Source organism: Theropithecus gelada, chromosome 5, assembly GCF_003255815.1.
Source record: "Theropithecus gelada isolate Dixy chromosome 5, Tgel_1.0, whole genome shotgun sequence".
NCBI lineage: Eukaryota > Metazoa > Chordata > Mammalia > Primates > Cercopithecidae > Theropithecus > Theropithecus gelada.
Window position 1 is genome coordinate 63,117,342 of NC_037672.1, and position 13,542 is coordinate 63,130,883.

The window sequence follows — 13,542 nt, forward strand, 5'->3', positions numbered from 1 at the left end:
CATCTAGCAATAAATCCATTCTGTAAATGTACATGCTCTTGGCCATTAGTCTTCCTCTAGGAATAATGTCATGTGCCAAATGTTCATGTGTAAGGATGTTCAATAAAGAATTATTTAAAATACTGCAAACTCTTCTTGATGGATTTGCAAAAGCAGTAGCAAAGAAACATTGTGATAAAAAAGTTTAAATATTAAAAATTTAACAACTTCTAGAAATTCTCATAAAATTAAAAAGGTAAGTCATTTGTAAAAATCAAGTAGACATATTAGTCTGATAGTTATCTCACTGCACTGCATTCACCATATATAATAATCATGACAAAATCTAACGTTTCCTGAAAAACTATGTGCCAGGCATTTTTTGTGCTTCACCAATATTTTTCTTATTAATCACTAAAAACCCTATGAGTCACATGTTATGGAATATTACCCCCATTTTATAGATGAGGAAACTGATATACACAGCAAGTAGGTGATTTGCCTGGGTCAAACGCTAACAATAGACCTTAAACTGAACCCAGATAATTTTAACTTCAAGAATTTACTCATGTAATTTTTAAATATAAGTACAATTAAATGTTATTTCTGATCCCTACTTTTTCAATACACACGCTTTGAGTATTTTATCATAATATAGGCATTTGTATAAAAAACTGCCAAATTTGATAGTTTGATCATTGGCTCACCAAGCCCAATATTCAATCTCTGGTAGTGACACTAGGATTATTAGTTGTGAGAAAAATGAAGGTCATTTATAATCTTGGCTGCAAAAAAGTTAGGTTATAGATTCATAAAGGTAAGGAAAGAAAATTAAAAGCACCCTATGTTTCAATTAATTAAACACTGTATTTGGATTTGGCAGGATGGCTCACACCTGTAATACCAGCATTGTGGGAGGCCAAGGCAGTAGGATTGCTTGAACCCAGGAATTCAATATCAGCCTTTTCAACAAAGTAAGACCTCGTCTCTACTAAAAATTAAAAAATTAGGTGGGCGTGGTAGCTTGTGCTTGTAGTCCAGGCTACTTAGGAGGCTAAGGTGGGAGGACTGCTTGAGCTCAGGAGTTCAAGGTTGCAGTGAACCGTGATCATGCCACTGCACTCCAGCCTGGGCAAAAAAGCAAGATGCTGTTTCAAAAACAACAATAAAAACTGTGTTCATATAAAAATTAGAGTGGGGTACAACTGGCAATGATATTATAGTCCTTTTGCTCCATAAAATTTTCTGATGGTTTTTATTCTTTAACAATAGATATGAGCTAAATTCCCATCTACATCCCAACTTCCATTAATAAATCTACAGATCCATCTTCTTATTTTTTCCCCAAGTCTCACTTTCAACTTTTATTTCATTACCTCTTTTTTTTAAGTGTCAGTTCTTTTATTTCTTCTAGTATCATTTACTCCAAGGGAATCCTCAATGTCAAGTATTTTTTAAAAATTTATCCTAAACCCTCTGGGATTTCAACCTTTAATCAAAACACTTTCTGAAATTTGTGAGAAATTAGAAAAATTATAAACTATGTGGCAAATTCAGCACATCAAAATGTGTGAAATGCAGCTAAACAGTGTTTGAAGAGAAATCTGTACCTTAAACCTTATGTTTTAAAAAGATCAGTGTAAAATTAAATACAGGTGTATGTTTTTATATTGTGCCGGACTTCACTGCACTTCCAAGATTGCCTTTTTAAAAAAATTAAAACTCTGTAGCAAGCCTATGTTGAACAAGTCTATCACTGCCGTTTTTCCAAGAGCATGTGATCACTTGGTGTCTCTATGTCACGTTCTGCTAATTCTTAAAATATTTTAAACTTTTTCATTATTATTTTATCTGTTATGGTGATCTGTGATCAGTGATCTTTGATGTTACTACTGTAATTTTTTCGGGCTCCACAAACTGAGCCCATATAAGACAGCAAACTTAACTGATAAATGTTTATATGTGTTCTGACTGGTCCACCGATCAGTCGTTCCACATCTCTCTCCCTTTCCTTGGGTCTCCCTATTCCTTGAGACACAACAATACTGAAATTAGGCCAATTAATAACCCCACAATGGCCTCTAAGTGTTCAAGTGAAAGGAAGAGATGCATCTGTCACTTTAAATCAAGAGTTAGAAGTGACTAAGCTTAGAGAGGAAAGCATGCTGAAAGCTGAGATAGGCCAAAAGCTAGGCCTCTTTACACCATTAGCCGAGGAAAAATTCTTAAAGGAAAAAAGTGATACTCCAGTCATCAGTGACGAACCATAAGAAAGCAAAACACCCTTATTGCTGATATGGAGAAAATTTTAATGGTCTGGACAGAAGATCAAACCAACCATTGCATTCCCTTAAGCCAAAGCCTTAATCCAGAGTAAGGCTCTAACTCTCTTCAATCCTATGAAGGCTGAGTGAACTGAGAAACCCGCAGAAGAAAAGTTTGAAGCTAGCAGAGGTTGGTTCATGAGCTGTAAGGAAAGAAGCCATCTCTAGAACATATAAGTACAAGGTAACGTAGGAAGTATAACAAGTTATCCAGAAGATTTCATTAAGACCATTGATGAACGTGGCTACACTAAACAACAGATTTTCAATAAAGGCAAAACAGCCTTCTATTGGAAGAAGCCATCCAGGACTTTCAGAGCTAAAGTAAGTCAATGTCTGGCTTCAAAGATTCAAAGGACATACTGACTCTCTTGTTAGGAGCTAGTGCAATTGGTGACTTTAAGCTGAAACCAATGCTTACTTGCCATTCTAAAACTCCTAGGCCCTTAAGAACTATGCTAAAACTACTCTGTTTGTGCTCTATAAATGAAACAACAAAGCCTGGATGACATCACATCTGTCTCCAGCATAGTTTACTAAATATCTGAAACCCACTCAAAAAAACCCACTCAGAAAAAAAGATTCCTTTCAAAATATTCCTGCTCATTGACAATGCACCTGTCACCCAAGAGCTCTGATGGAGAAGTACAGAAGATTACTGTTGTTTTCATGCCTGCTAAAATAACATCCAATCTGCAGCCCATGGTTCAAGGAGTAATTGTGGCTTTCAAGTCTTATTAGCTGGACGTGGTGGCTCACACCTATAATCCCAGCTACTCTGGAGGCTGAGGTGAGAGGACTGCTTGAGGCCAGGAGTTCAAGACCAACCTGGGCAACATAGTGAGACCTGAACACTAAGGAAAACGTTAAAGAATTTCGCAGGTGTCTTAGTACATGCCTATAGTCCCAGCTACATTGGAGGCTGAGGCGGGAGGATCACTGGGGCCCAGGAGTTCGAGGCCACAATGAGTTATGATCATGCCACTGCATTCCAGCGTGGAAGACAAAGCAGGACCCATTTTGATAAGTCTTATTATTTAAGAAATACATTTCATAAGGTTATAACTGTCATAGATAGTGAATCCTCTCATGAATCTGTGCAAAGTAAAACTGAAAACCTGAAAAGAATTCACCATTCTAGATTTCATTAAAAATATTTGTGATTCATGAGAACAGGTCAAAATATCAACATTAACAGGACTCTGGAAGTTGACTGCAACCCTCATGGATGACTCTGAAGGGTTTAAGATTTCACTGAATTTTGTCATGGAAAGAGCAAGAGAACTAGAAATGGAAACTAAAAATGTGACTACATTGTTGCAGTCTCGTAATCAAACTGGAACAGATGAGGAGTTGCTTATCCTTGAGCAAAGAAGTGGTTTCTTCAGATGGAATCTGTTCCTGGTGAAGATGCTGTGAACACTGCTGAAATGACTCAAAGAATTTAGAATATTACATAAACATAATTCATAAAGCAATGGTATGGTTTGATATGGTTTGAGGGAACTAACTCCAATTTTGGAAGAAGTTCTACTGTGCATAAAAACTGATATCAAACAGCACTGCATGCACAGAGAAGTCTTTCATGAAAGGAAGAGTCCATTGACTTGGCAAACTTAAATCATTGTCTTATTTTAAGAAGTTACCATAGCCACCCCTTCTTTCAGCAACCACCACCCTAATCTGTCAGCAGCCTTCAATACTGAGGCAAGACCCGCCACCAGCAAAAAGATTACAACCAGCTGAAGGTTCAGATGATCGTTAGCATTTTTTATCAATAAGTTATTTTTAAATTATGGTATATACACTTTTTAGACATAATATTATTGCATACTTAACAGACTACAGTACAGCATAAATGTAACTTTTGTATGCACTGGGAAACAAAAAACAAAACACTGTGTGTGCCTCTCTTTATTGCAAAATATTCACTGTAATATCTCTTAAAATAAAACATAAAAATTTTAGCATATGTCAATAAATAAAGACCAGATAAAGTCAAAAGTTGGTTCTTTAAAGAGATTAATGCCTTAGCAAGTTTAATAAAAAGGGGAAAACACAAATTATTACTATTAGGTATAAAAAAAGGAATATCAAAATAGATCCTCCACATTTTGAAATGATTATACTGGAACATTATTAAAAACTTCATGTCAATAAAACCCAGTATCTCAGATGAAATGTACAAATTTCTTTAAAAATATAAATTTCAAAATTTACAATGTAAGAAAACTGAACATCTAAACGGCCCTATAACTATTAAAGATATTAAATATGTAATTAAAAACCTTTTCACAAAGGTAAATTGAAGCCCAGTTTGCTTCACAGGTGAATTCTAAATATTTAGGAAAAAAATACACATCATACACTAACTCTTACAGAAAGTTGAGGTAACATTTCTCAACTCATTTTATGAGACCAACATAACTCTGAAACAAAAGTCTAAAAAAGAAAACGAAAGTTCAATATCCTTCATGAATAAAAAATCCTTTTAAAGATTGAAAACAGCAATATATTTTTTATAAAAGAAATCGTGGTCAACCAGGGTGTTTCCAAGAAATTCAAGGTTGGTTTGGCATTTCCCACTAGTCTCATCCTCCCCCACTTCTCCATCACATTTTAGACTCAGTAATCTGTATCAAACTAAAGGATTTCTCAAGCCTGGGAAACACTGTATCTAATAAGCAAACTTCTTTACATCCTTCAGGTCTCAGTTTAAGGCTACCTTCTCTGGGAAGAAAATAATTTACGATAATTTGCTGAAACTCTTAGAGTGAAAGAGAAAGAAAAGAGAAGAAAACGTGTGGAAAATGTGCAAACCCAAAGTATCCTCAGACAAATTAAAATACGTTGCATCCAATAATATGTTATTTGCAATTAGAAATAATGTCTGCAATATAAAGCCAAGGAAATTTCTAAGATGCAAATATAAAAGACGAAGAGCTAGAAAACAGAGGGGAACAAAATTTAAATTAGAGGTTCAATCCAAAAGGCACAATATCCTTTTGTAAGTAAGAGGACTGATTTTAAAAGAAGAACGTACAGAAAGAAGAAGAAAGAAAATTACCAAAACATATAAAGCAAGAAAATATAAGTTTCCAGACTGAATAAGGCCCGCAAGGTACCCAGCACAGTGAATAAAAGGTACAACATCTTGAATATTCAAAACAAGCTAATACACATGCTAAAAATGTTCATGGTGGGGTGAGAAAGGAGGAAGAGGAGGAGGAGCAGGAATAAGAAAAAGAGGAAGAAGAAACCCACCACAGTTCACACATAAAAGATCCGAAAAGACAGTAATATCAGATTTCTCAACAGAAATATAAGAAGTTACAATACTTTGAAGGAGTGCCTCTTAAAACTCACAGAGAAAATCATATCTAACCTAAAATTATTTGCCCTGCCAAATTATCAATCAGGTATCAGTTTAGGGAAAATACAAACTTTTAGGCAGCAAAGTTTATTTTTTATTTATTTTTGTAGAGACAGGGTCTTACTATGTCACACAGACTGGTCTTAAACTCTTGGCCTCAAGCAAGCAATCCTCCCACTTCAGCCTCCCAAAATGCTGGGATTACAGGCATGAGCCACCACACCCAGCCTAGGCAGCAAAGCTTAAACTTCCTCTCGTGCATATTTTCTCTAGCAACAACTAGAGGAGTTGCTTTACTAACAAACCAAGAAAAAGGACGAGAAGAGATCCAGGAATTTCCATAAAGATTGGTGGGGAAAATACTAGAATTATAAGTGTGTGGCAGCTCCAGAAAGCAACCAATTCTGATTGCAAAGCTCTATGAGAGATGTAATGAAGAATGAAAATGATAGCCACCTTAAACTGGGAGGAAATTTACACTTCTAAACGGAGATTAATCAATGATAGGATACATAAAAAACTAAGCAAACAAAAAACACAGTAATTATAAACACAGTAATTAACTCCAGGAAAAACAAGGACAGGAAATGTGATCATGGGATAGTAAGCCTCAGTGGTGACAAATATTTACATATTAAAAAAATGTAGACACTGAACACTGATTCAACCAAAAACTGTGTCAAAAACATGCTGGAAGGATGTAAGGAAAGGACACGTGTGTGTGTTTGTGTGTGCGCGCGAGCGCATGGTTGTGTATGTGTGAGGTGGACAAACTATAAAATATCTAAATCAAAACAAAAAAATCTCATTTTCCATAACAGAAAGTTCACAGATACTGTTTTTAAAAGTGCAGAGGTAAGAAATAGCATAATTAGCGTGATATATTAAAATGCCAGAAGTGAAAAATTACTTCTAAGGAGTTTAAGTAGAAGAAGGGGACTGGGAGGGAGCAGGGAGGGAAGTGATTTTTTTTTTCTTTTAAACCTTGTTAAATCTGACTTTTTAAACTATATATATACTTTAATAAAGTTTCAATTTACAAATTACTTTGTAAGATTATGATGAACTGCAGAAAAAAAGTATAAACTAATCTATTACAGTATCAAAGATGAGATTAAAAGTTTTCACAAAAACTTTTTCTTTTAAAATAAAAAGAGGACGATTCCTAATAAAACCAGTGTAAGGAACACTAGATTCAGGACAGTGGTTCTTCTTACATGCACATTAGCATTAGACTTAAAACTTAACTAAGTTCCTGTAAGCATTCTGCAGCATAATTAAATTCATTTTATTCTCAAGTAGCATTCATATGGTTTACTAAAAATTAAATTGTTTGGTAATTGTCAACTCTAAAATTCAAATAAGATGGTTTATCGCATACACTTATCATTCTGTGTTGTATATATACACATATTCCTGGGAGTAGTTTTTTGCCTTTCTTGAGTACTAGTCCTGGAAATCTCCAGATGCTTTTTCAGTCTCACAACGCGAGTAGAATGAATATTTTCACTGGATAGAACTCCTCTTTCCAACTTTTTCCTAAAGCTTATAGGGAGGTTAATTTTTGTTTCAGTAGGTTCAATTATTCTGCTATTAAAGAAACATGAATGCCCCCAAATACTTTACCTAAAAATTATACGTGACAAAGTATTTCAAAGCTTTATGATAAGTAGCAACATATTAGATTTTTTTAACTTAATTATATATTTTAGATCTGATATATATTAAATTAACAGTGCTAATTTTGCAAGGTGATCACTTTTTCTTCTTTCTCTAGAGATGCATTTCTCCTATGACCATACTCTCCTTTATTCCAGTCTATATACTTAAATTTTTTCGTAACCAAATCATTCCAATGTTTACGTTCACACTGTTTAAAAAGATTTCTTTAAAAGGTAGCATTTATATTAATGGGCATTTTTTAAGGTCCTAAATCTAAGGAATATGAATTTTTACAGATAGTCGTAACTTTGTTTGTACATCCAATGTTTGTATTAGGTACCTACTGGGTTGGATACTGGGCAGGATTCAAAGATAGACAATTCATATTTCCCACCCTCAATAAGCGTAAAATCTAATATAAATACCCATAGTAAATAGTTAAACAAAATAGCAGCAATCAAGCTTAAATCTGTGAACATGTTGCGAAGTACAAAATCTTTAAGCCAACTCAAAATAAGGGTGTCCAGAGAAAAGACCAATCATTGACACTTACTTCAGTTCTCCTAACTCTACTATTCATTTCCCCAGGGTTCTCTCAGATACTATTAAAGAGCAAGAAGTAGTTGTATAGGTCCATGCAAACCTGAAAAGGATAATGTAATTCCTTCCAGAGGATGTAAAACAGCTAGTACTGAAACTGCTTTCTGCCACACATAGATCAGTATCTCAAGTCACTGAATACTATGTTCTTGAGAACTTACAAAGACTATTTTGAGTTGTTATAATTTTAAAAAGTAATAAGTCCATGACCCAGGGTATTGGGGGTATAAGGGAACACACTTATGCAGAATAAGTAAACAGACACAGTAAGCTATGTTCCCCAGTTAATTATGTCATTTATGAAAAAGAAAACTTGAAAGCAGCAAGCAGAAAATAGCAAGAATAGGAACTGTTTTTAATACATGTCAAAGAGAAAAATATGGAGTATGAAAGCAATGAAAAACAATCTTGTTTACTATCCTGTATATTCTAGATAATCAAACAAGTCTGAATGTTGAAAAGTTGTTCAATGTACTCAGCAGAAATCCTAAACATTCAATTCTTATTTTGGCTTTACATTTGTAAGTTTTCTTTTGTTGTTATTCCTGTAGTTTTTAAATGGTGTTACATATGTAACTTGCCTAAGTGAGAAATAAAAGGAACAGAACTGAAGAACATGGCTGACAGTTACCATGAATATATTAAACTTTTACCTTCTAATAAAGCATTATTTCTTCTAACATATTTCCCTGTGCCCAGATTAAAACCCTTTTTTCCACTATAACCATACATACATGAAAATTCATTTATGCCAATGCACGATCCTGTTCCATCCTAGTATCTTCCAAGTGTTAACTGGGTAATTTGAAATTATTACTGAAAACTTTTAACTGTGAAAAACATCAATATTTAAATTCTGGATTGAATCAAAAGCAGGGATATAAGAAGAAAAGAGTAGCTAAAACAAAGTGATTGTGACAAATACAAAATTATTAAGACTTTTAAAATGCATCTACAAGAGAGCATGTACAAACTAGGAAAATATCAAATTTTTAAGCAAAAGCCAAGTATAAAAATATCTTTAAATATTTTTTTCAATAGTATCCAATAATGAAGATGAAAAGAAGCAGTTATGTTTCTATTACATAAATCGGCATTTTTCTATGTTGGCAAAGATACAACTGAATAATAACTCAATGCAAAGAACATCATTAAGAAGAGTAGGATAGCTAAAGGTTAAAATATTTTCTACTTTCTGTAGCTAATATCAGAGTCTTACTTCCACTTTATAAGATTTTGCTGTTGTTCTTGTGTGTTTTATTTGCGATAGTGATGATGTTACATGTGTAACTTGCCTGAATGAGAAATGAAAGGAACAGAACCAAAAGGATCTTCTGGAGGATGGTTATGTGGAGCAGAAAGTGAGTCTACATTCTTATCTGAGGATGCTCTCTCCTCGAGCCTATCTGCAAAAATAAGATGAAATGAAATAAAAAATGAAATAAAAATGATCTTTAAATTAAAAAGTGATATACAACATAAATAAAAGTGAAAATTAAAGCACCAGCCTTTTTGAAAAATATTAGGTTCAGAATCTATCATTTTAAGTATTAGGGAGTAGTCCTGAATTTAATACGTATTTGTTGCTGCAAAAGCAAGTTTAACAATATAATCCATGATAGGTTTCACTAAATACAATTAACCTAATAATAAACTTACTCTGGTTCATTTAAATACTACTTGTCCTCAGCTTTAAGAAATTGGGCCTGAACTCAAACCCAGCTAAATAAAAAGAGACATATTTAACAGACTGTCTCCAAAAAGAAATTTAGAAAAAATCTTGCAAATGGTCATTCATCCATAAAGTAGGTAAATCTTACTTCTCAATAGCAATAAAAATTCACTATATTTTACTTTTTTGTTCATTTTTCATACTACTTTGTATTATCAAACCATTCTCTCTCTCTCTCTCTCACACACACACACACACAAACACACATGCCCCCCCCCCACACTCACAAAGACTTACATAAAAACAGAGTTCATTGATTCACCCAACAAGTAAATTTGAGTATCTACTATGTGCCAATGTGCCAGGCACTATTCTAGACAACTGGCATGTAATGTCAAACAAAACAAAGACCCCTGACCTTATGCAGATTATATGCTGGTGTGGAAAAACAAATAATAGGCAATAGACATAATAAGAATGTATATGGTGTGTTAAAAGCTATAGAGAAAAATGTAGTGCAGGGTAACAGGAATTCAGGGAATGGGTAGAGGTTTTAGTAGTAGAGTGATTCTAATAGTCACTAGGTAAGAAAAGACTTGAAGGAAGCAAGGGAGTGAATACCTAGGAAAGAACAATCAGGAAGAGAAAGAGCTGGAGGCCCAGTGTGTTTGAGTTGATATATCCTGACTCCCTAGTAATGATTATCTTTTCCCTGCTCTTAAACTCTCCATATAGGTCAGGGATGTGGGCTCACACCTATAATCTGGGAGACCAAGGCAGAAGGATTTCTTGAAACCAGCCTGAGCAACACAGAGAGATGGTCTTTTGATTTTTTTTCACCAAGCATGTAATGAAATTTGGATCTCTCCCGATCTTTACAGAATGTTAACTTCACAATATTCTATAACAGTCAATAACAAACACATTACTTTAAAAATACAAAAATACTACTAAAAATTGAGGCTGCAGTGAGCCAAAATTGTACCACTGCATTCCAGCCTGGATGACAGAGAGACCCTGTCTCTAAAACAAACAAAAATCTCTCCACATAGTAGACACATACTAGTTGAGAACTTCCTGATTTTTGTAGGATGTCTCTCTAGCCTCCGATTCTTGGCAATCAAAATTCTATTTGAGACTCATTCTACCTCCTTTCCAGATATTTCGAGCATTTCTACCAGCAGACCTTTGGTCCACAGCCATTTGAAGAAATCCAAATCATGTTTAGACTGACCTATATTCCAAGAACTCCATGGTAAGCTGTACTGGTTTCAACTGAGTTTAAAGGGACTGCAGTGTAGGGGAAGCGGAACCCAAGTAGAACTGGAATTCCCTAAAAATGACTTTTAATTTGGAGTGAAGCAAAAAGCCCCAAGTTCAAGCAGCATCTCTTCTAACAGTGCTGTTTACATTGAATGTACATTTCAGTTACCTGGGGATTTGTTAAAATGTAGACTCTGATGGAATGAGTTTGGGGAGGATTCTGACATTCCGCACTTCAACTAGCCCCCAAGTGATACTGATACTGCTGTCCAAGAAGTACACTCTTGAATAAACAAGGCCCTAGAGTCTATAATATTCTAAATATAACTACTCCTATGGGCAACTAATTCTTTCAAAACCTTTATGACAATAGGTACAATTACCAGCCTTTACAGTTAACATGAATTCTGCAGTATCTATATGAAACTTTGGATTGTTTAAATTTTTACTTAAAATTTTGTTGAAACACTATCAAACATTTTATGGAGGCACTAATATTGAGTTACTAAATACATCTGACAATTGTTTTATGAACAAACAAAACTTCCTAAACTTAAGTGCTGTATTCAAATCCAACACTGCAATGGTTAACAATGAAAATTTATTTTGGGTATTATTTTTCAAGGTATTAACTATATACTTAATGCAGGAAATCAGTAACAAATGCTCATTTTACTAAAAACTTTTTTATTATTTTGTTGTCAAAACACCTATTAAAGAGAAGCCAGTCCCATAACATCTTTCTGCAAAAGGTTGAAGAATAATTTATATAACGAAGGGTCCCTAACTTATTGTGGTGGGAGGCTGCAATCAAACCTTAAGGAGAGGATTCAGATTCACTGAGTGAGATTACATGTGGTTATTTATTTATTCAGGCCCTGAATGCATTTATGGAATAACAGTAAAACCAGTAAGTATGCCTTGTATCAGAATCCTCCTGGACTCCCCCACTCTTCTCCATTTCCCAAATTCCAGTATATAAAGCACTGAGGACAGAGAAAAGAGGGGGTGAGGAAGAACAAATGGAAGAGACTGACTCAGAGTGATGATGACAGCATGTCAATATCCAAGGGCCCTCATTCCTGAAAATTAAGACCAAAAGTATAAATATTTAAGTCTGAATTAGAAACAGACTTTATACCTCAACCATCTGCGTCATAACTGCTAGGATTTCTGTATAAAATGTAGTTACCTGAACCCTACCACAGACCTAATGAATCAAGTTATCTGAGTAGTAACTTAGGAATCTGCAATTTTACATACTCTCTGTTTTTATTTTTGTTTTATTTTATGTTTTGAGACAGGGTCTCACTCTTTCACCCAAGCTAGGGTACAGTGGCATGATCATGGCTCACTGTGGTCTCAATCTCTCAGGTTCAAGCGATCCTCCAATCTCAGCCTCCCAAGTTGCTGGCACTACAGGCACAGGCCACTACGTTCAGCTAATTTTTTATTTTTTTGTAGAGATAAGCTCTATGTTGTCCAGGCTGGTCTCAAACTCCTGGACTCAAGCAATCCTCCCAAAGTGCTGGATTACAGGCATGAGCCACCACACCCGGCCTCTCAGCGCATGTTTGTTTTTGAGACAGAGCATTGCTGTTTCACCCAGGCTGTGATGCAGTGGCATGATCTTGGCTCACTGCAACCTCTGCCTCCAAGGCTCAGCCTCTGGAGTAGCCGCAACTACAGGCACACCACACTTGGTTAATTTTATTTTTTTAATTTTTTGTAGACACGAGGTCTATATTGCCCAGGCTAGTCTCGAACTCCTGGCCTCAAGCAATCCTCCCACATCAACCTCCAAAGTAGTAGAATTACAGGCGAGAACCCACCACACCCAGCCCTCTCGACATATTTAAACCACTACTATACGAATAAGTCCCAGCTTATAAAACTGAAGTTATCACTAAGGTTCTTTAAATTCTCATGCACTGGTATATTACATCCATCAGTCTGTGGTAAATTTATGGTAAGGATATAAACAGTACTGTGAAATTATGACAAAACTATACACATTATCATGTAGGGGTGAACTTATTTTTATATGGGGTCCCTATAAGTAAAAATATGGAAGATACTGCTCTATGCAAAGTTCATTTATCCAGTTATTTCAAAATAGGAATCAGAAGAAATTCATTGTAAAATGAATGTTATTGTTCCATAAAATGCAGAATCAACTTTTCAATGGAATTTTTAAAAAATCATTTATGTTTCTAAAGTTCACCTGAAAATGTGGGTCTCAGGACACAAAATACAAAATAAATATACACATTAATTTTGTAATTATTAATTACCTATAAATAAAATCTAATGAAATGGTTATGTAGAACTACTTTGTAAATACACAGTCATCCCTAAAATGCTTTTAATTACATTTTCAAATGACTGGTTTTCTTTAGATTAGAACAAAGCTTGATTATCCAATATAAGAAACTTACCTCCTGCCTTCACAAAAGAATTATGTTAGTGAATAAAGACAGTATCTTTTCAAGAATTTTAATTGATACAGATAGCAAAAATACAGGATTTTAAAATCTTAGAATCAAAGTATATTCCATAATATCATCACGAAATTAAAATAGTCTACAAAGTTAATTCTGCTGCTTATATGGATAATGGTGTAAAAGGCTAAAAGGTTAATGAATAAGGTTTAAAAGTACAGTCGTCAT

At 34.6% G+C, this 13,542-nt stretch overlaps 1 protein-coding gene across 1 annotated transcript in view; it reads right to left on the reverse strand.

Annotated features, from left to right (window-relative positions):
• BMP2K (BMP2 inducible kinase) overlaps positions 1-13,542 on the reverse strand; it is a 143,773-nt gene that overhangs the window by 19,742 nt on the left and 110,489 nt on the right. The window contains exon 15 of the mRNA XM_025385283.1: positions 9,234-9,344. Within this exon, the coding sequence (XP_025241068.1) occupies positions 9,234-9,344 (111 nt within the window). The remainder of the gene's footprint in view (positions 1-9,233; positions 9,345-13,542) is intronic.